The 23,309-nt window shown below is 42.9% G+C and overlaps 1 protein-coding gene and 1 long non-coding RNA gene across 2 annotated transcripts; one reads left to right on the forward strand and one right to left on the reverse strand.

Moving 5' to 3' along the window:
• Nucleotides 1-1,254: 1,254 nt before the first annotated feature.
• Nucleotides 1,255-5,252, forward strand: LOC124850126. The gene is made up of 3 exons (XR_007030995.1): nt 1,255-1,471; nt 1,806-1,945; nt 3,728-5,252. It is a non-coding gene; the product is annotated as an uncharacterized LOC124850126 (long non-coding RNA).
• Nucleotides 5,253-5,478: 226 nt separating this feature from the next.
• On the reverse strand, nt 5,479-22,749 carry snx33 (sorting nexin 33). The gene is made up of 2 exons (XM_035642300.2): nt 20,400-22,749; nt 5,479-8,072 (listed from the first exon to the last, which is right to left on the reverse strand). The coding sequence occupies exons 1-2, from the start codon at nt 21,829-21,831 to the stop codon at nt 7,819-7,821; spliced, it is 1,686 nt and encodes a 561-aa protein (XP_035498193.1). The 5' UTR covers nt 21,832-22,749; the 3' UTR covers nt 5,479-7,818.
• Between the last annotated feature and the right edge of the window lie 560 nt (nt 22,750-23,309).

A 23,309-nucleotide genomic window follows, 5' to 3' on the forward strand; every position in this document is an offset into this window, starting at 1 on the left:
CTTCGTCAATACAGCATGATGCATCATTTTGTAAATTGTGGTCTCATTTAGAGTAAAATAGATGAAAAAGCACCATAGCATGGATACAGCGTGATTCACTCTTGTCAAGTTACAGGTAACCATGCAGTGGTCTGCGTCAAAACACCCACAAGACCAGGATGCTGGAAAAAATACAACAATAAAAGAAATATGACAGACGAGCCCCTGGTGGATTTCACAAACCAAGACATTGTTATAAAGACTGACCAATCAGTGTCAACATAATGTGAATGAATTTTGAATATCAACCCAGTGCAGCTAACTAATGTGTCTGGAATAGGAACGTAATCTTCACAATTCAACAGTGACGCACAGTCCGTGTGATGACACAGCCCTCACATGTCTATATTTTGTTTCAATTACAGGCTGCGGGCCGGATGTAACTGCTGCGCCTCGTGTCCCTGGTGGAATTGTTCGCAGGCCTTGTCTGATCTAGGCCTCAGCAGTTCGCTCTATTTTCCCAGCAGCCCCTGCAATTTCCACAGCTACCTCGTGTCGGACCTGCTTGTTATCCGATGATCTCTGGATTTCACAGTCTTTGCGATGTGGCATTTTAAAGATATCTCAGCAACGAAACTATTCACACACTCCTAATGCGTTACCTGTTTGGACCTGTGGCAAGAAAAATATTTGTATCATTTTAAAGTAAAACACACACACACACACACACACACACACAAACACGTTGTCATAGGTCACCTTTTTGGGTCTTACATAGACTTACATTCATTTCCTGGAGACTTAAACTAACCATTGCCTCTACTTGCTTTACCCCAACTGCCTTTTTTCCAGTTGGCCAAGCTCTGACTAGTTTGACTGGTTTTCAGTCTGAAGTTTTTCCCCAAAGACTATGACTAGATCCGCATGACTAAGTTTTTCGTCTTAAATCGCGTATCAGTCTGTCTCACTGTCTGTCCGGATGTGACTCGCGTTATCTCGAGAAACTGTCTATCTTATCGGCTGACACGTCGCGTTTGATGTTAAGGGCCCGAGAGAGTGCAGTGTGGACAAACAAGGATGTTTGTGGATGTTATTGTTTATTCATGCTTAGTTTTACCTTTATTTCTGTCTCTGTTTTAGTTAAGTTATTCCCCTTGTTTGCTTTATCTTGAGTTTTTATATTTCCTGTTTTATTTTGAAGACACTTTCCTCACGTTTCTGCACTTCCTGTTCCCCTGTCTCTTGTCTGTCACTTTACTGTCTTGTGTTTCCCTGTAATTGCCTGCACCTGTTCCTAATGCGTCACACCTGTGTCTAATTAGCTCTCCTGTCTACATAGTCTCTGTGCCTCCCTTGGTTCTTCGGTTCAGTTTGGTCTCAGCTCTGCACTGTGTTCCTTGTTTCCCTGGTTTTTCATATCCATGTTCCTGAGTTTTAGTTTTTTTTTTGGATTACCTGAGTTGTTACGAGTTCTTCTGTGTGTGTTTGGTCGGTAAGTCCTTTTTCTACCTGCTCTGAGTCTGCATCTGGGTCCTGCGCATCTTAACCCTAACAGGGAAGCTCAATAAGGTCAATATTAAAAACCTTGAATAAACAGGCGAACAGCGCTTTGCCTTCTGTGCAGTAGTTGGGGCAGGGCAGTCTGCAGGCCGAGTTGAAAACTCGGAAACCATCTCAATGGAGCCACAAATCTGGTTTGAATGTTGGCTTCTGGCCCCCGGCTGCGACACTGGCCCCTGCAGCAAGCAGGAGAGGTGGGAGGGGGGATTACCACACCCGCCATGTGTGGTGGTGATCCAACCATCTGTTGCCTTTGTTTCACACAGATGCCCGAGGAGGGGGACTCCGTAATCCTCTGCACCGTGGAGGTCAAGTCCATGTCACCGCAGACAGTTGAGGAGTGGGACAACAATCCTGTGCAGTCATCAAGTCATGGCAGCAACACTTTCTTAATTCAAGTGTTCAGGTAAGATCACTCACAAACGTGTGGGAGATTGAGATTAAAAACTTGGAATTTTGACATGTTGGAAAACGGCATGTGGGATTCATGTCTGCAGTGTAGCAGTTGATGCAGACAGTTGTACTGCTGCTAGGGTCCAACACGTTTTTGCTTCCCCGCTCTGGAGCTCAGACTGTTTTTTCATTCAGGGAGACGCTGGGTACGTCTTGTCCTCTGAGGTATCCCATCGAGGGACCCGGGGCGCAGTTTTCCTCCCAAGACTATGCAGACATGAAATGGCTCCTTTCCTTCACTCAGCATCTTTTTTTTTTTTTTAATTTTTTTATAGACATCTGCTGGCACTTTGGGCCATAACGCTTTTACCATCTGCCCCTGCAGCAGCACTGCAGACCTGAAAGAAATGTTTGTTTTTCCCCTTTAAGATGAGCCAAGTGAGTTACTTTGGATGTTAGGGGCATGAAAGAAAGTTTCGAATGTGCTAAGTAATCTGAATGTGACTTGCAGCATGAAACCCGAGCACGGGGAGACCCGAGGCAAAGGGTTTGTTACGTTGTGATAACTGAAGGTAGGGTGCTGCTTCCAGACAATTATAGTTTTTATCACAACTTCCTGTTTGAAACAAAAAGTTCCCTTGTCCTGAAAAGACACAATTGGCTCACCCAGGCTTCAGCTTTGTCCAATGGAAAAAGCCTAAAAGAGGGCAAAGCAAACTAGATTTCTTCTCCCGTACTTCCTCGCTCACACAACTTGGGTTTGCTGCTGCTGGGAAGTAGACTCATGGCATTACTCTGGTAATACCTCAAGATTGTAGGGCTTTTCCCAAGGTGTAATTCAGGCAAGAAAATCACTCCCCTTTCGGCGAAATTCGCCGTTTTAAAAACCAAAATAGGTGACCTACGTGAATCGCATAATAAAATTTGGGGGGGGTATGGACGTGACATAGAGGTATACCAGAGATTATCAGTGAACTGCGAACATGTGCCCGCGCCTGAAGGGAGCCTTGAATTCGAAAAAAACATTCACTCTACAAGCGCGAGAGCATGGAAATATTAGCGCGAAGGGCCTCGCATCACCAGTTCTTTTTCTCTGGGAAGGTAGGGGAATACTGCTACCTGATTGGTATGTGAAGTGTACACGCAGTTCGCTCGTGCAGACCAAACGCTCGGAAGCTGAAAAGAAATCGCCGATTTGGAAAGTGGAATAGCCTGACAAAAGACAGACAGCTGAAGAAGAGAAGAGGGCAAGGCTGAGACATGTGGCAAAACAGCAAAAGCGGGCCATGGAGACACTGGTCCAGGCAAAGAAGAAAAAATGAGACCCCTCTAACCCCTGCCCCCTCCCACCCATATTCATCTTCTGCGGCAGATCGCACTATTAAAGTTGTGCTGTTGCGCATTTCATGAGAGAAGTTGTCAGTCATTTCTTATATGTGACCATGTATATATAGATACTTTATTATACATTCATACTGTCTTGTAATTCTGCTTGATTTTTCTCTCAAAATGCATCAGATTGATGCTTTTAAATATGAAATATTAAACATTTTCTTACGGACCCCCTAGAGGGGTCGTATCCTTCTCACCTTATTCACCCCTGACCCAATTTCATGCCTGGTAATTTCAACGCCATTGAGGCCTTTTCGCTCTGCTCTACTGCTAAACTATGGTGACCATCTGAGAAGTGTGGGGCAAAAAAACTTAAATGGTCTAAAAATAAATTAGCTTTCACTACTTCTAATTAGCGGAGTGATTTATGCTTCACATTAAGATTTTCATTCTTTTTCCTCAGCAAAACTGATGACGTCTCCTCCTGGCACAAATCATGAAGGTGACATCATCCCACTACTCCAGTTGCATACCAAACCCCAAGAGAGCTTTAAATGCAACAATCCGACCAAGGTACTGGATTTAGAAAAGGAACATCTGGATTATCTTTTGATTTTTTCTTTTTTAGTTTAAAAAATTCATCAAGTGCACCTGTAACATACAGACAGTGGAGCAGATGTGATCCTTTAGCGTCGCTATGCATTGCTACAAAGGAGCTGCTAGTTTTAAAGTACAAAACAGGTACAGTGATACCGTTGTAGTGGTTCACCTGTGGTTTGACTGAATAACAGTGAGCTTGACGTTAATAAGGTTCAAAGCAACGCCTCGTTCACCTAACCAACAGAGCTGTTGATCCAAGCTGTCCAAATGAAATGTTTGCTTCCGGAGCATCTGGAACAGATTGAGGGGAAAAGCCTGGGTTTGATTTTAACATTCGAAGGAAAGGTTGGGCATTTATCAGCTGTTTCTAAAAAAGCCTGTGTCTCTCCAGTGCAGTAGGAAATCATCGCTTCTGTTGCTTCAGAGGGGCTGTCGTGTGTAGGGCTGCATTTTTGTTCTCATGTCATGTGTGTGATGTCAGTTCCATCATATTATTTATTTTTTTCCCCCCATGTTTTAACTTCTTTATTCACCCGACAAACTGTTTTTGAGACGTGTGTATTTACCAGCTGAATGATGAGCACTAAGTTAAAGCTTTGCTGATTCAAGAAGTCAAACAGAGATAACTCTTCCCAGCACAAGCACCTCAATCATAGAAGGAAACTTTTAATAAAATGCTAAAGGGAAAAAATATAGAACAGGACTAAGAAGTCTACTGCCATGCTTGCAGCTTTGTGAAGATGTGACACAGTGTTGCTTTGAGTTAAATGGCATGGTTACTTGACTAGCACTACATACTAAGATTGATGGGGATGGTTAGTTTTGCTAGCCAAGAATTCAAGTGATCTCCAAAGACAACAGGATTGGTAATCCACCCTGTAGTCGTTAGGGATATTTCAGCCTGGGCCAAAGTGTTGGGACCCACCAACCAACCAACAGAGTGACATTGCCATCCATAGAGCCAGGGCACTGATGTGGCTAAACATGCAGATAATAGACTTACAAGAATGATTACTCATTCCTGGAGAAGTGGGGGAAAAGAGTATTCATCTTTCAGACTTCTGGAAAGATGTGCACTTTTTTTTCTATTTCATTAATTTTGCAATTACATCATTGTGATTGCGTGGACAAAGATGTTTACAACAGGCCCTGGCTGTCCTTGTTTTGATTATATCCAGGACAAACTGTTTGTGGTGTCGTGACATCTTGTTAACAACTACTCTGACGTTGTCAGTGTGGAAAAAATAAATAAATTGTAGAATATGAAAACAGCAGTTTGACAGAAAACAATGATTTAGTGCATAAAGTGGACATCTGCTTCCCTGCCCTAGTTCTATATCAGTGTTTTATGAATAATTGTATATACCCAAAATATTCACATTGGTGTTATGGGCTTAAACTTATTTCTAATTAATATTACATACATTCAAACCCACAAAGATGACTTAAATGACTGAAAATCCGCATCTGGTTATGTCAGAGACTGAAATAAGGCACAGGGCTCAAGCAACTCACCAGGTCACACATCCACGTTAACAAACGTGTGTGAAATTCCTGGCATTTAACTTATCGCGCGACTTTGGAACATGAGGCAAGTGTTATTGTGAAACCTAGTTGGGGAATGTTTCTTTATTCTTTTCAAATGCTCTCTTCACAATTTCCAGATTTTATCACAAAACCCAACAACACACTAAATTACACTTCACCAAACATGTCTGACGTCTTTGGTCTTGGAGAAACTGCAATGAGTGAAAATGCTGATGTACGAAAATAAAAGAGACTTGTTCAAAAGCAAGCAAGCAAACATACAATACCACGTTCAGACAGCAGTGTTGAAGGCTGCAGATGTGGACCATGTAACTGAGATGACACTTCTGAGTCACACAAACACACAGGCCACTTGTTTACAGAGGAAACCTGCATTCTGAATCAGCATGTCTTTGATATGGAAGAACCACAGTAAAAGTTTTGATTTCAAATTCTAAAACTCAAAAACACCATTTCATTAATTTTCATCCCAATGCCTCACTGAGAGATCAACCCCCTTCCATCAAAATGAAGAATCAGCGTCTCGCAAACTGACACTTGCGACTCCACATCCACCTCTAAGGTTGGCACGACGCTAAAGATAGCCTTGTCTACACCACAAGTTTTCCATGAAATATCAGTACTGAACACTGACTCAGGGAGGAGTGGGACTTGGATCATCATTATTAATGCAGCATTGTGGAAATATGTATATTTTCCTTTTTTACAGAGGTAAAGGAGAAAACTGATACTACTCCCACGTCTGCAGAATAAGTTGAGGGTCCAACCAGCAGCTGGTTTTGACAAGCTGAGCATAATAAGTAGGTCTGCCTCCAAAGGAAAGAATTGAAAAGTTACAGTTTTACAAGGGGTTATGTGCTGGACTATTTTTTCAATGAGTGCAGAGACATGACCCACTGTAAAACCACAATTTGAAAATATTTTACTTTGTTTTTTGCACAGATTAAACAGATTAGAGATAACACATTAATTTGTGAGCTTTATGTCTAGTTCACATAGGATGATTTTAGCCAGATTTTTGTACGTTTTTGAACTGGCTCACCTCGCAAACTTTTTGCAAAAAACAAATCAAAATTTAAAAAATGTCCGTTGTATTCTTTGACATTATGGCTTTATTCTGAGTCATGTAATTTGGTTTCATTTGTAAATTAAATGTGGAATTTTAAATTATCGACTTTTAGCAAATTATACTGTTTTTACCACAAGGCCAAAAATATTTTTTTTTTGTGTCAAAGAAATTATACAAACATCAATGTCAATGCCAAATTGATATTCTGCCTCACCCAATCTCTAGTATCTAATAGTATTTAATATTAAATGGCCAGATAAATCTGCTGCTACATACCAAAGTAGAATTGTTTGTTTTTCACCATGGCAAACAGGAATTGATCACCACAGTTATTGAATCATTTCATTCGCTCACCTTCACATAAACCCACCCACACACACTATGACCCACCAGTACATAGACACATGTGCAAACTTGTTTCAACAATACACCCCCCTCGAAAAAACCATGCGACAGACAAAAACCATGCGACAGACAAACGGTCCATTTACAAATAATTCATCCAAATGCTTCAGATCCTTTAAGGCACTTTCCTTATGATAAAAAGTAAGAAAATGAAGCTGAGTTACATGGTATCATTAACATGTTGCAAGGTTCGGACAGGCTTCTGTGACTTGTATTAAGAGATAACATGAGTAAAGAAAGTGAAACAAAGCAGTGAACACCTGAGCAAGTTGTGCCCTTAACATGAACCAGAAGTGGCAATGGTGAAATCCCCCTACTCTATATTGTAGAGTTGTTTGGAATGTAGTACTATTATTTTTTTCTCCCTCTTTGACAAATGAGACTTTGATAAAATCCTAAATTGTGGAATTTAAAAAAGAAAAAAACAACATTTGGAATGTTTTTATATTGAGATTTTTTTTTTTAACATACTGGAAGCAACTTGAATTAGTCCCTGGAGAAGCCAAAGTGCATGATGTTGGAGAGAAGGGGGGTCAATTTCGAAATAAAACCCATTTCATGGCTTTCATGTGTTACACTATGGACAATCAACTACAGATCCACTATGAATTTGAAACCTATATTCTTATTTTAATGTTACGAACACCTTAAATTATGTAAAATAAATGATACACTGTGACACAGCCTATGTGGTGTGTGTTTCAGGAAAAAAAAAAAGTACAGTAGATCTTTTAAAATAAAAATATGACTTTGAATCCATCAAGGTGAAAGACTGACAGGATGTGTATATCTTCCAGTAACTACTGCTTCATTTTGTCTTTTCAAACCGAGCCAAATACGACGCACAACACAAAACGTTTTGATAAAAGACTTGAAGACTTGGATCTTCCTTTTGTCATCTTCTGTGCTTTTTTGGCAGTGGTGTGGTGTCTTCACAGACAGTCGTACATGCGCAGGGTCCGCTCCAGTTGCTGAACCACGCGTTGGTAAAAGGCTATCTGCTCCGTGAGGTAGGCCTGCATCATGTCTTTAAAGTCCACCTCTCGCTGATGATGGAAGTGGCTCATCTCTGCCTGGAGGGCAAACCCAACCGTCCGGCAGCGTTTCCTAATGCCATCGGCCTCGTCCTGGTCCATCTTCCCCTCGTCTGTCATCCGCTGGCTCTCTTTCACCTTGGCAAAGGCACCTGGGATGATAAAAAACAAGAAGGGTATTTTAAACATTGCAATAGAATGAACACAAAGCAACAATATAATTGTATCCACTGTCAAGTCAACATACACTATTGAGATAGTGTTACTTGGTGTGTCATTTTTTGCGTACATACAAAGTCAACACAAATTCAATTTCACGTCAAAAAAAAAATATTCACGTTGAGATTCTCCCAAAGTCACTTTTGTATCCAAAGGAGTACGAGCAAATATTTGTGTGTTTTCTTTACCTGCGTTACCTGTGCAAGCAATGCAATTGATTGGAGTGAACGCACCATTAGTGATGACTTTAGATGCATAGAGTCAAAGAAAAGCTGTAATATGTGTTTTTTGTTTAAGGTTTTATCGCTGTTTGGGCGGGTCTGTATATTACGCTATGACATGCCACATGAAAACAACAGTTTCAGTGGAGCGCTGCAGACCTGCATCGTAACTTTCTCCCCTAAAAGCTGTGCACTTTATAGGTAGAGCAAGGGGCCACACAATAGCTTTTTGTTTCATTGCATACCAAACGTCTAGTGAGACCAGGACAAGTTGTAACCACATTCACCCAGACTGCCATGACATCACTTTCCACGTGCAGAACATGGCAGCCGAATGGTATGTCGCCGCACCGCATTGCTCCTCAGATTAGTGAGTCTGTCTCAATCTCAGACGAAACCAGGGAGCGCACAGATTTCAGTCAGACAGATAATCGAGCTGGAGGGACGAGTTCTGTCGTGCAGGTTGTTCTGCCTTTTATAGATCCGCTGCGGTGGACAGGTCTTATCCCTTAACTGTATCCGTGAGCTCATGCCGCCCAGGATTTTGTATGGAATTCCTGGCAGAAGTCTGGGAAAGCATGAACAGCATTTCCAATCTGAGAGAGAGAGAGAGAGAGGAGGCGTGTGGACTTGAGTCTGTGGCGCTGACCTACATTCATGTATGCTGTTTTCCACATGAGAGGAGAATGTGCATCGGCAGATAGTCCATCTGCAGGACATAAAAGAAAAGGGGGGACAGGAATAATTGGGGTGGGTGGGCGGGACCAACATATTTGGATCAGCGCATCCGTCTTTGCAGCTAGAAGTGACACGGCGTTAAAAAAAAAAAAAAAAAAGCCACAAAATTCAAGTTACAACAACTGTGACAGAATAATAAAACAAAGCTGTTCAGGTTTCTTTCTATTCTAAAAAAACAGTGTCTTCATTTTTTAAATGTATCTGAAATGTATCACAAATAAAAAGCTTGATGTGTTTGTCCTTGCGGCTAAATCTGCTTTCTAACTTTGCACGTAACTACAAAACACATGCTACAAAAATACAAACTGTGACAGAGGCTGTGTAGGATTCCTACCATTCTGCAAACCAATCCCTCGTTCCCACTACAGGCTTTCTTCCCCTCTTTTGTCGAGTTGAAAAATGGTCTGTGATACACGAACAGTGGTCTGGAAAGTCACCAGATTTGTTTATCTTGCCCAACCAGACCGGCTACCACATGTTTTATGGCTCATGTGAAAGCTCCATGGGTCTGCACTGAGTAGATATTACTCTAAAGGGGATTGAGGAGGGGTAGCGGGTGGTAGTGGGAGGAGAGGAAAGTGTCAATTTAAGCTTTTGCCGAAATTGAAACTAGCCCCTTCTAAGACCATGGAATCAAACTGAATGATTCTTAAGCGCATGGTCTAAAATGCATTGTGCAAGTGCTTTTAGGGCATCTCCAATTCTTTTGTTAGTATAACGGCGGAAAAGAATTGTCACTACACCAGGCGCATGGGTTGTATTTCGTCTCCTGATTAATCATGGTGGTGTAACATGCATTAAACCAATCAGAGGGCCACCTATCATTCCCTTCAAAGTCAGGTGCACTTGCAGCTTGGCAGAGGCACGATTTTCCAACATCATAACTTTTTATGATCCATCGTGAGTCCCTCTTTAAGATACTTGTATTTGTTTACAGTGTGTTGCTTTTGTGCTTGGATTTATGTGTTAGTGTTGATGACATCTGCCAATTCCCTATGTCTGAGTACCTTAAGCAAAGCTGGCAATATTTTTCTTGACAGCCTGCAGATTCTGTTGCGATCTGAACATTAGCACACAGCAGTCAGTGTGTCTGAATTCTCAAACTGGAGCTCGGGTCTGTTGGCCCCTGCAATGTCTATGCAATCGTAGACTGGCGGTCTCAACTGTTATCTTACTGTAATGGGTTTTCTTTGGGAAGTCATAACTTCATTTGTCTGGGTAGCTATTAAGCTGGCAAGTATAATAGTCCATTACCATGGGCTGTGTTGTACTAATTAGAAAGTAATAGCCTTATTAACTTCTTCTTTCAATAAATGTTTCCAAACCCAAGACATTGTAGGTGACTATTTCTGTATGTGGGACAAACTAAAAGGACTGACATTACAAATGAAGATATCCTCCTCGTAGTTTAGAGGGTAAGTTGAATCGAGTTACCAATAATTAATACCAATTTTAAGAAAGATCACTTTTTGCTTCACAATCCTCTTGCGGTGATTGAGTTTGTGCGGCTGTGAGGAGTGAGACAGTAACTAATATGTGAAAGCACAGCCACTAGAATGTGATGACTTCACCGCTGCACTAATAACCGCAAAATACACCCACACTTTTCCTTGGAACTTGGCTAAATTTCCCTGTTGCAAAGTAAAAAGTAAAAAATAAATTCAAGATAATACAGTCGTATTCTCATGTGCATTTGCAATACTAGAATACAGTTTAGGTTGAACCGTAAACCTTTTTTGGGATGTTTAAACATAAATATAATAAAAATAACCACTCTGGGAATTTGGTTAAAGACTTTACACAAAGGAAGCAATAACTTGACTAAGTGGATGTTAGTGGATGCTATTCACATCGGACAGACAGACATTTTCCAACTGAGGACAAACGCTGCTTGTCACCACGAAGTAAGTAAGTGTGTGTGTGTGTGTGTGTGTGTGTGTGTGTGTGTGTGTGTGTGTGTGTGTGTGTGTGTGTGTGTGTGTGTGTGTGTGTGTGTGTGTGTGTGTGTGTGTGTGTGTGTGTGTGTGTGTGTGTGTGTGTGTGTGTGTGTGTGTGTGTGTGTGTGTGACTGACGTCTGTGTCAAGCACTGCAGTGAACTGATGAGATATTTGTTCATTGTTGATCGGTTAGGCTTGTTTAGCTGACTCACTGACTCGCTGGGTTTTGGACCATTGACTCCCGTAACTATCATTTGCAAATCATCCCTCAAAAGACAGCTCTGTAAATGACACAAATATGTGCTTAGTCGAAGTCCAAATTAGGTGGATTTCGCCACTAATTGCGCTGATTGCACTGAGATAAAAATGATTTTGCTGCTGAAATTTCGCCTTTGTGAATGGTGGTGAGGTCTTTCCTTTAGTCTCTAATGAACAGATGGATGCAGGTAGATACTGTGACATTTAAGCTTAATGCAGGTGTGAAAGGGAAAGGACGAAGGGGAAGGAAAGGCGAGCAGAAGAGCTGGCAAAAGTTAGGAGAGGGAAGCTTTTGAGACTAGAGTCGAGAAGAGAAGAGAGAGGAAGTAAAACTGAGACTCAGCTTCGAGAATGCATAGCAGGGTCAAGCGGACTTTCCAGTATTTGCCATCCTTTAAAGCCTTGAGGATACACAAACATAAAAAACCCCCACTGCTGAGTAAGCTAATTGTGATACTGTTTACAGCAGCAAAATCAGATACACAAATAAAACCAGCTGGAGTTTATGCCGTGCTCACAGACAACGTTAGTCATCTTCAATATCCTTCGGCCATTCATCTTGGACGCTGACGTTTACTCTTTAATTTTGAATTACTTCGGGGATGAGGAATGTTGAAAAACAGTACCACCCTTCTGCACAGGGAATTAGTTAAATATTGAGTCTGTGGTCCGGTCACGTCCACAGCATGCTCCATGACCGCAACTGTTAAACAGAAATATCAGACATCGGGCTTCTGATAGCACCCGGAGTTCAAATCAAAGCTCTTAATTGAAGCCGCGCAGGGAAAGAGATGTTTACAACAGATGTTTGTTTTAGTGTGTGCGAAGAATCTGCTCTGAAACTATTACCTACGTCACGTTTGCACAGAGAGGCGTTACAAATCCACACGTGTGAGACACGCTTCCATCACGATGTGTTTGTTTACTGAGGGAGATTTTGCTCGACGATGATCTTGGAAGGTATGCAGAATTCCTTACAACTCATAATAGCCCCGTGTTTATCTCCCAATGTTCCTCTGCAAAAGCATTTTTTGTTTCCTCTCCTTTCAGCTCGGGTTCGCCAACATTTGTTTAAAAAGGCTGTTGTAAATCAGCCGTTGGCCTGGATGTGGATTTCCAGCTGACATTTGGATCCTTATTAGATGTTTTGAGACAGCTTCTCAAACGTAGCCAACCTCACAAAGTTCAGACTTGAAAAAATGTCATCACAGGAAAAGTAAAACAAATTATATTACTTATTATTGTGGCTAAACGCTCAAAGGGTTGTGATGTTACGAAATCCATCCGAAGGCTTCCTCTTCTGCTCCTTGGCTTTGATATGAATTCCTTTATTTATAAAAGCGTTATATTACAGTGTCAACTGTGTTTGCCCTGTAACACTTGTCTAATGGGAAGTATTACTTGATAGGTAGCACAACAAAGGATATTTTGCAGATCAGGATTTTGTCTGCCCTTGAAATAGTGATTTCATATCCAACCCATCTTACAAAATAAACACTTGCTTAGTAATGCTCACACAACAACAACATGACACAGGGAAACACTACAGAATGCAGTGCTAACAATGCTCTCCTCTGTGGTATGGCATCTCTATGCAACAACAAGCGTCCTTGTTACCATGGTGGCGTCATTTCATCCAGGGAAAGACAGAGAGACAAATTTCAGTTTGAGGCTATTTTGGCTCTACATCAACTGCACTGGAGGTAGAAATGTTATCATCTCAATATGTGCAGAGCCAACACAACAACTAATCCGTGAGCGAACCAGTGAACTTCTTGCCAAAGAATGAAATGATCACGACAAAATATAAACGCCAATAAATGATCTTTTTCCATTCATCCATCCCTTTTCTAGCCCAGCCCTGCTCACACGCGACAGGTTGCCAGCCAATCCCAGGACCTTAGTCGGGGAAACACATTCACACCAATACAAGCAATTCCAGGTTTCCACTTAACCATCACCTGCATATCTTCAGGCTGTGGGGACTAACCAGAGGACAGAGGAGGACAGAGATGCAGACAGAGGAAGATCATGCAAACTACTCCAAAAAAACCAAACCCAGCTGGCCTGGTCGGCTCCAGCTGTGAGGTGAAAGTGCAAACCATTGAGCTGACATGTCATACTTCCACACTGCTTTCAGGCTGAAAATAGCAGTTAATTTATACAGCATTAATGGATTTCTGGGGGGGCATTTAGGAGCAGGCGGAAAAAATAATTCATTATGGTCTCTACAAGTGGCCCTTTTCACACTATGCATACTCATTTAAAGCTACAGTGTGTAATATTTAGAAGAACGAATTCACAGAAATTGAATATATTGTCCATAATTGTGTGTTCATATATGTATAACCACCTGCAACAAAGAACCGATGAGTTAAATATAGCAACATTCGGGGACCCGACCTACGTGTAAATTGCCATGTTTGCTACATCATGTTGTGTTCCACTGCAACTCGGGAGGTTGGAAAAATCACTACCGCGACTTCCGGGGTCCGAGTTCCGAGCGTTGAATTTCCAGCATGGGAGAAACCGGAAATGGAATTAGCCGTCCCCCATAGCCACCATAAAATGTGAGAGGATGCAGCACACTCCAGGAAGTCTAGTTTGACTAACTTTTAGACATGAACTCCAGAACCTGTCCAAAACATTTGGTCCGGACATTCTCCAGAGTTTGCCTTTCACATATGACTAACGCGGCAGAAGATCGTCCGAGTCAGGAAAAACTGTCCAGACTTCAATGCATGGCCTCAGGCAGCCGCAGATCCATGACTTTGAGGGCTTATCGGACACCCAGACTCTTCACTATGAGACAGGATTTTACTAATCTAAAGTAATCATGTTTTAATGAGGAGGCTGTCTGGACAAGGCCTCTACAGCGACAGACTAATACAGTATGACCGGTTTAAACTTGAGGAATCAGCTGGGCCAGAGTGCCACGATTAATACTGAGAGTTACAGAATGTTTGTGAACCACAATGTTCAGTTTTTGTTGACACAGCGTCAGGGCGGTGTTCAGTTCTATTGTAACTGAGGTCATACTTTGTGGCCGTATTATATTACACAGCAATGTGCACCGAAAGGTTATATAATATATTTTTTTCAACCAATTATATGTGGATTTGCTATTGCACTGGGTTTTTTAAAAAAAAATCTTAGTCATCAATCGCCACAAAATATGTGGTTTTTCGAGCCGAGGGGGGAGGTATAGCGGTGGTTCTTGGACACATCTGCAATCTCCTTCAGTGTGAAACAGCGGTGCACTGGGCCAACGCGGAGAGGAATGCAGCGGCGTTTGGATAGACAGTGTGTGCGAGGACGAGGGCCCGGCCTTTGTCGAGATTTATGAGTGAGCAAACAAGGGAGAGAAGACGCTCGCTCTCCAAAGTCACCACCCTCAGCGAAGGGGACCTTCGCTAACACAATAATATACAATCAGCATTTAAGAGCTGCTGTAACTGGCCCACCGCACAGTCCGAAAACTTCCCTTGTTTGTTGTAGCAGGATGTTAATCCGTAACATGTTTGTCAGATCATATCAACACGCCATGTGCTCCCGGTCACTGCTTAGAGAAGCTCAGAACATCAATGCATGCGGGCAAAATTCCAAACCCCCAAAACTTTCAAGTCAGACAACACTTTTCTTTCTATCGAGCATTTTGCAGACACATTTTCTCAGACCAGGCAACAGCCTTTTCCTTCAAGCTGATACTACATGTGGTTTTGTGATGTGTTGCCATATGGGGGACGACTCACCTCTTGTCCAGATTTAAGTCTGGCTGGCACGCTGGAGTTATCCCTAGGGACCTAGCTCATTCTCAAACTGAATAATGAGCCGGTGTGGATCACACAAGGTTTTATCCCACTGTCAGCAACAGCTCAGGGAGCATAAAGACAAGCGCTGCACTTTCTTCACCGCAAAAATGAGTCACGACAAAAGGAGAACCGATAAAAGTATGGTGCTTTTTATCCAGAAAAATGCACCACACATCACCACAGAACATTCGACATGACTTTTGCTTTGGGTTCGTGTCATTTATAAAGTTGTACTTCAGGATTTGAAACTGCCTTTTCCTGCTAACCCTCGAGTTCAATTCAATGTAGAAATCATTCATCCACGAGACTCTAACAATCAGTGCTGCCTCGCTTTTCTTCAACATATCATTCAGGGGACACAAGTGATGCAGATCCAGAAGCCATGCGGAGCCTGACGCCTCAGATTTCATCTTACAAAAGTGATTGGTGCAGACTGATACCCAACACCATTGGGGAGGGTTGGTTTCTCTGTTATTGTGTTCCCCCTTTGTGATTATTCAAAGCTCCGAGAGGCTAGATTCTAGTCTCCCATTAGTCGGTTGTTGCCAGGTACAAAATCTACAGAACATGACGTCTGCCCTGCTGTCACATGTACCAGTTACAAGCTGCTATCCATGTACGCTTACTTCCAGAAAATGCACATTTAATAATGTTTGAGTCTAGATTGATTCCAGCACAGCCCAGTTATCAATTAACGACACTAATTCAAAATAATTGATACAAGACGGGTGCGGCGCAGTATATTTCAGAGACCGGGATTAGCAACAAGTAATTGTACCAGGCAGTGCAGTTGAAGCCAACAGTGCTCACATCTGCCCTTTACACAAAGGCCTCAGCGGCTCTTTATTCAATCAGAATGCAATGTAATTAGCCCAACAGATCAAGTCGTCCAATTGTTTTCAAATGAGATCAAGGTCCATCTATGGGATTTGCTCTGGCAGCAGTTCAAAGTGCTGCATCGCACTGTGAGAGGAGTCCAAGCCTCTGGACCAGACTAGATTTATTTTCTCTGCTATTGAAACCAGGGCTGCAGCTCAGACAGACAATTCTGATATGGATGTCTTCGGTGGGGGGGGGGGGGGGACAGGAGGGGAAAAAGATGAAAAGAAGCAGACAGACGTTACGGAGAGAGTTGAAGCTTTTGTGACGGACTGATTTGCAGTTTGAGCAACAGCAGAGATAAAAAAAAACCAACTAAAAACCTGTTGAGCAAAAGCCAACGCAGGACAGAGAAAATGGAAGGAAAAAGATTTATGGAGCACACCCTTACATTTTTCGGACATTACCCAGAACCCTCTGCTCCCTACGCTATTTTATAGAGGCCACATGCAGCTACTGCCCACCACCACGTCGCGGAGACAGTTACATTCCTGCAGATCACGTGCTCTCCAGGATCACAGTTTTAAAAAACCTCTTCTATAGACCTGAGGGAAGAGGAAAGTCGGGCAGGGAAAAAAAGCGACAAAGAGCTAAAGGGAAGAAAAAAGGAGGAGGAGGAGGAGGAGGAGGAGGAGCACACCGGAAAAGGTTGACCTCAGATCTGCGTGTTCCGAGTGTTGCCACAGCTGTCTCTGGTTCAGCAGAACACGAGTCACATCAAGGGGAGTTTTCTGGACCGGCGGGGAAACACAGCAGAGGGAAAGGGTCTCTGCCCGAACAAAAACACTACTGCAAAACTTCCCCATGTAGAGTATTGAATATAGATATTACTATTATTATAAAATATCAAACGGTCATTCTCAAATAAACAAGATATAATGTGTTAATTAGCGAGAGAGATGCTGGTGGGCTGATTACTTTTTATTACTAATAGTTACCGCACCATGTGCCAATGATATTGTACCCTTGACGACACACAATGTTCTTAGTGAAATTAATGTAGTTTTGGGCTGCGGCTGGGAAAAAACGGGGCAGAGGTTTAAACTTAATCTAAAGCTACAGTGTGTAATATTTAGAAGAACTTATTCACAGAAATTGAATATATTGTCCATAACTATGTGTTCATACATGTTTTTTCGACCTCCGTGTAAGTCGCCACGTTTGCTGCGTCGCGTTGAATACGCTTGTTGCACAAAACGGTCCCGAATACGTCGCATTCGCGTTGAATTTCCAGGGCCACCATAAAGTGTCCCCTGTCGGGTGCTCAGTTGGTTGCGGTTTGCAACTTTACCACCGAATGCCGCCAGAAAAGTACGAAAATTACACACTGGGGCTTTAAGTATAAGTTATCATGCAAATCTGAGCTGGAGTTTTCCTTTTTTCATCCTCGTAACTAAAAACACAGTTCAGTCAGAACCAAAAAGGTATAGCCTCATCTCATCTCAACATTTAGCCAAAACAATAAATCATTTTAAAAGCCTAGAATAGAGAATAGCTCAGCATCAAAAAGCAAACTGCCACACATGATTGAAAAAATCGTTATCATCTCACTTTTTCTTTTCCTCCTAGTTCAATAATGTTCCCATGAGACTACTTTCTACTACTACTTTCTAAAGACAGTGGCGCATTGTGGCTCCTAATAGAGCTTGCAGGATGAAGGTAATCGTATCACAGACATATAACATTTGGAGGAGTAGAGAAGAGTCATGCAGCCAGAAAATTGACTCAGTAATATCACTTTCACCTCCACTATCATTACACAAGCCGTGAGCTTGGCCGTTCAACTTCAAACTTGGAAGAGGACGACTGAGTTACAGCATTTCTTCTTTCAAAGGTTTCATAATGTCACTTCACCAAATAACAACTCCTGACTTAAACCTGATTGTATGTAGGCGAACAAATATTTGGACTTGGTGTGATATTTGCCTCCGTTATCCCAGTACAATGAATGTGAATTGGATTTTTCTCTGTGGTGCTCCAAGCCTTTCAAAATTACATTTCAAAGGCAGATAAATCTCAGCATATGATACAAAAATATCAACGTGACCTCACACCACTGGGTCTGATTCATAATATTCATAATTTGTGATCTGAGTGGACTGAGCCCTTAATATCATTCAGATGGCTTTGTTTCTTTCATTTATTCTCGGGTGGAATGACTTAATGTAACGCCGTCTGAACTGGACCACAAATGTCTGTGATAATGACGGCCACATGTGGTAGATAATAACATTTACCAACAGCATATTTCCTCAGCAGTGGAGCCTTGTCCTTCCTGCTGAGATAACAGCAATCAGCTGATAGGGTCGCGGGATTGTGAGCTGACACAGACTGCTGAGATTTGTAAGCGTTCTTCAGACTACCTTTGGGTTAAAATCAAACGGCAGATGATGCTCGAGTTGTAGACCTGAGCAGAACTAATATTTCAGCACGTGAATTATGGAAATCGGCCAGCGCAAAAAACCCAACTGTGACAGAGTAAGGTTCCAATTACAGGACAACGCCCTGTTTTTATGATTTCAGGTCAATAAGGTTGATGATTAAACAGCATTATACTAATGAAGGAGAATCAAATATTCCATTGATTCCAGTGGTGGTGCATGGACAACAATTTTCAGCGAATGTCGAACACAACATTTAAGCCGTCATTCACAAACAGTGAACACTGATAACTGCAAACAGTTTGAGGCCCTTCCTGTAAAGTAATGGTGGCTCTATTCTGTTATGTTTGTTTTTAGGTGATTCATGATTTTGAAAGTAGGTTTTTAGAAATAAATATGGTGGTGACCTCAGGGACCAGGGTGACTCCAACCAAATGACAGGAGTAATGTGTGGCACTTCCAAAATAACGAATTTGCATTTCACACATGTTCACTCGCTGCTCTGACCAAGTGGCAAAGCTAACTAAACTGCTAGTTTTCCATTCATTCATTATTTTGAATTATGTTTCATAACACTTTGGACCTGCTGAACCAACAAAAATTTCTGAGGAGGACCAAGGTCACACACCACTTATTCTGATCGCCCAGCCGTCATCACCACTCCCTGCCACTGATACTCTGGTGTGCTTGTCACATCATGGCTGCTGGTAGTTTTATTCCACTACAACAAAGCTCTTGCCTTATCTTGTCTCATCAAAGTTTGAACAGAACCAAGAGGAATCTAAGGCGAACCCACACAAGAACAACAAACAACCCAGTTTTAAATTTAATATTAATGGCAGTTTTCTTAAATCACTACTTGGGTAGAATTCATTGTATGTAAAATGTAAAAACACTTTGTATGATGCCATACAAGTTTTTTATTTGAAAATGTGACACCTAAGCCCAAGACATACACGGTTTACTTTGTATGTACTTAAGGAACATTACTTATGGTATGATTTTCTATTTGAGTACAGTATATATAATTATTTTGTAATTGACTTTGTAATATGAACAGTATAGGGTTAACACCAGGCAAGCGATGAAGAAATGATTTGTCTCATACTCCACCTTCTCTTCACAGACATGTTTGCACAGGTTATCAAAGTCCATCGTTGTAATGAAAGTATTTGTTGAAGCAAGATAATGTGTGTGTGTGTGTGCGTGTGCATGTGTGTGTGTGTGTGTGTGCGTGTGCGTGTGTGTCTAGGTGGGTGGGGTTCAAGGAGGTAGTACATAAAGCCTCAGGAGATGCAGGCAAACATTTTGACCATATATTTATCAGTGACACATAAAACATACAGTGTGTGTGTGTGTCTGCGTGTCTGTGTGCATGTGTGTGTGTGTATCTGTGGAGAAGGGAATGGAGATGCCGGAGGCAAAACCTGACCTAATCGGTCATCCATAGCAAAAATAAATAACTTGGACTGAGAAACTAAATCTGATCACAGGCCTTTAGCTTAATCTGATCCCATTAGCACTTTGTATATTATTCCCTAGTACAATTGAAGCTTTCGCAACACTGTCCCGAAGTAATTGCTGCTTGTCTCAATTCCAAGACGCTACAACACCATGTAGGTTGCGGCTGAGTATTTAGGGACTAAGCCTTCTCCCTTCAATGCAGCCATATGGTCTGAAAAATTCATCTAACATCTCATTGATTGATAGTATGAAAACTCCAGCATTTGGCCAGATGATTGTAAAAAACTAAGTTATCACTCGTCACTGTCATTTAAAAATGGAGAGCTGCTTGGAGTTACATTCAGGGGTAAATTCTGTTAAAATGTGAATGCAGATGCAGGAATGAAAAACGGATGGGAGGCCGGGGATACATCCAAACATCTGTGTTGATTGTTGATGTAATAATTTTTTTGGTTCTTTTTTAACCATTTTTACCTTTCCCATTTCCCCTTAATGGGGTTTGCACACATAAGGAAATTAGAGAAAACCCCCTCACACACTAAAACTAGGAATGGGGAGAGGCTCATTACCTTTCTGTAGATGAATAATGTCAGGGTAGTTGGCAAGCAGGCCTTGGTAGAGCGACAGCTTGTCCAGCATTTGGAAGAGGTCATACTTAGGTTGCTCTGCAAACAACTCGCCAATGTTCTCATATGTGCGGCCTGTATGGGAGATGGCGTTGTTGAGGGAGTCTGAGCTGTGGGGAGGATCCAGCATGAATGCCTGGCTGATGGACTGGAAGGAATTTCCCAGCCGCTGGAACTCCTTCCTGAACCCACCCAGGTGTTTACGCACCAGCTCCGAGGCAACATGTGTGAGCTGCATCACACTGTCGTCCATTTTTTTCGCAAAGGACTTGAAGGTGTCGACCCGCTCCTCGACATCCTGAAGGTCCTGGTGTTCGTTAGGGATCTGGAGGGTCAGCATGAAATGGGCGCCCACCATCTCGTCCTTCTCTGCTCGCCTCTTTCCCAGTTTCCACTGCTTGTCGTCAGCACACATTAGAAAGTGCTCAAAGCCTTCATACTGGGAGAGGACTGGGTGACTGGTCATGTGGTTCATCCACAGTATCAATCGTCTCTTCCGCTTCTCGATGAAGTCTTCCTCAAATCGCCCCGTGGCTTGCTTCTCGGGCAGGTGAGGCACAGAGATCACAGTGAACTTGTGCAGTAAGCGGTTGTACAGCCAGTCAAAGTGTTTGTAACGCCTGTAGACGGGATGCCCTGTGTGGCTCGGCGTGACCCGGTAGGAAATGTAGGTCTTGATGCCCTTGAACTTTGTCTGTTTTGTGGGGTCTTCAACGGAGACAGAGAAAGGCTGTGGGTTCGCCTTCCACATGGGCCCCAAAGGACCCATATCGATGGTGTATGATTCAGCGATCTTTGCCATCATGGGTACATCACCCAAAACAAATGCTTCCACCCCTGAGCGGACAAAGCTAGAAAATCGATTCAAGTTCCTGCCCACCATGCTGCCTTTCCTGGAGCTGGAGATGCTGTCCTGTCTCTCCATGTGTGGTTTGGCCCGGTAGTGCACATTGGGGTTGTTGGACTGTGGGCTCTGATGGGCATGTCCATTGGCCCCCGGGCTCCTGGAGTAATCAGCATCCTCCACCACTGTGGACCTGTCGTCCCAGTCGTCCCAGTCGTCATCCTCGTCGTCATCGTACGGTTGCTGCAAATGAGGAGGGGTGATGGGAATTGAGGGGAAATAGGAGGAGTCGTTTCCCAAAGAGCCTGCCGGGCTGATGGAGCAGTCCGTCACATTGGAGTTTGAGCGAGTGCGAATAATTTCCACATAAGACGCTGGGAAGAGACCCCTCTCCCCTCGGCTGTTCTCCCCCTGGTACCAGCCGTCCACCGACTTCTCGTTGAAGATGACCAGCTCCTCGTTCTCCTGGATGCTGATCTCCTCTTTGTTTTCGCTTTGAAAGGTGTAGATGGCTTTTGCCTTCACCGACATCGTGATGCTCGATACTTGGTCCTAACACCAGAAAGTTCTACACGCACATAGTGCCTGGATGCATATTGACGCTACTCTCTCGAGGCATGCTGTATTGGAAACGTCCGACACACGCTCACTGTAACATTAAAACTCGTCTCGGATTACATGGCAGCTGTCGGATCAGGTGTGCAACAGCACGAGAGGACCCGTATGTAAATGTAATGATCTGCTGCTTGAGAAACACAGGAGGAGTCAACAGTTATGTATCCGCCAGAAAACCGTCTAAAATATGCATGTGACCACCAGTGTCCTCAGCCCATGGAGGCTGTGGCTCTATTGTCCTATTATCTATTGTGTCGGAATGTCTAACAGTAACTTTGATCTACGAGCGCTCGGTGGCACATTCATAACAGAGAGTAGTTTCGACCTCACTATCGCATCCCAAACTCCACAGGTTCCAAAAACAACGCTGCTTTCACAAGAGAGCTCTCCCCTTCCACAAAGCAGCGCCGCCGGCGGTTCTAATCCTCAGAAAGTGGAGCCGCAGCCCCGATCGCCGATCGGACACTTGCTTCTCATTACGGATCCTAGAAAAGATCCCCGGCGAGAGGATCTCCGAGACGAAGTGGCCTGGCGCGAGGAAGAACAGAGGGATGAGCAATGGTATCCCCGCGCGTCCTCAGCCTGCTCCGCATTCTCCCTCCGACTCAAACTCGCAGGGTTTTCCGTGTAAACAGGTCCACGCGCATCTCCGGTCGATCGTTCAACCCTGAACCAAAACGGGAGAATCAGCGGCCGAGCGATCGGATCCCGCAGGCGGTCGACCCACCGGTTTGTTTCATGGGACTTATTCCCGTGCGCGCCGCGACAGAGTTACTCTTTCCATGACGTTAGGCTCGGACAATTGCAGGCAACTTCGCCTTTTTTCATCACCGCCTTTTATGCTCTGCGAAAGGGGAGACAGTGGCTCGACACCGCCCCCAGCCGGAGGCGCACGGAAGTACAACCCACAACGAGAGCGTCCAACAACGTCCGATGGTCACTCGAGTAGATCGAGAGAGAGAATAATAATGGCAATAATAATAATAATAATAGCAGCTACTATTATCATCGTAATGATACATTAAAGTATTAAAAGTCGCTTCATTAACACACTACACTGCCTCAGTAAAGGTTCACATGCTTCATAGATATTCCTTAAGGTGGATGATCAAATCCAGCATGGAATTTTTTGTTTGTAAACAGCAGCATCATTTCATACTAATACCATTCTGAGTGAGTCTATAGGACGATAAGACAAAAACAGACCAACAATGTTTCATTCCAGTACAGTACATAGTACAATGGATACAGACAGACTACCTCATTTGAGTATTTTCACTTTTGTGCTACTTTTTTCTTCGACTTCTCAATGACAGACTGCAGTTTTTACTCCACTCAATTGTTTTCCATCAGTTCCAGTTACTTTTCAAACCAACTATTTGCATCCACAGTAC

The sequence above is a fragment of the Scophthalmus maximus genome, chromosome 7 (assembly GCF_022379125.1).
Source record: "Scophthalmus maximus strain ysfricsl-2021 chromosome 7, ASM2237912v1, whole genome shotgun sequence".
NCBI lineage: Eukaryota > Metazoa > Chordata > Actinopteri > Pleuronectiformes > Scophthalmidae > Scophthalmus > Scophthalmus maximus.

What these genes read in the sequence shown, in the direction of transcription:
- snx33 (XM_035642300.2), bottom strand. Translation starts at nt 21,831, where the DNA reads ATGTCGGTGAAGGCAAAAGCCATCTACACCTTTCAAAGCGAAAACAAA. An exon ending in CATTATTCATCTACAGAAAG is followed by an intron (nt 8,073 to 20,399) that starts GTAATGAGCCTC and finishes TTATCATCCCAG; the next exon opens with GTGCCTTTGCCAAGGTGAAA.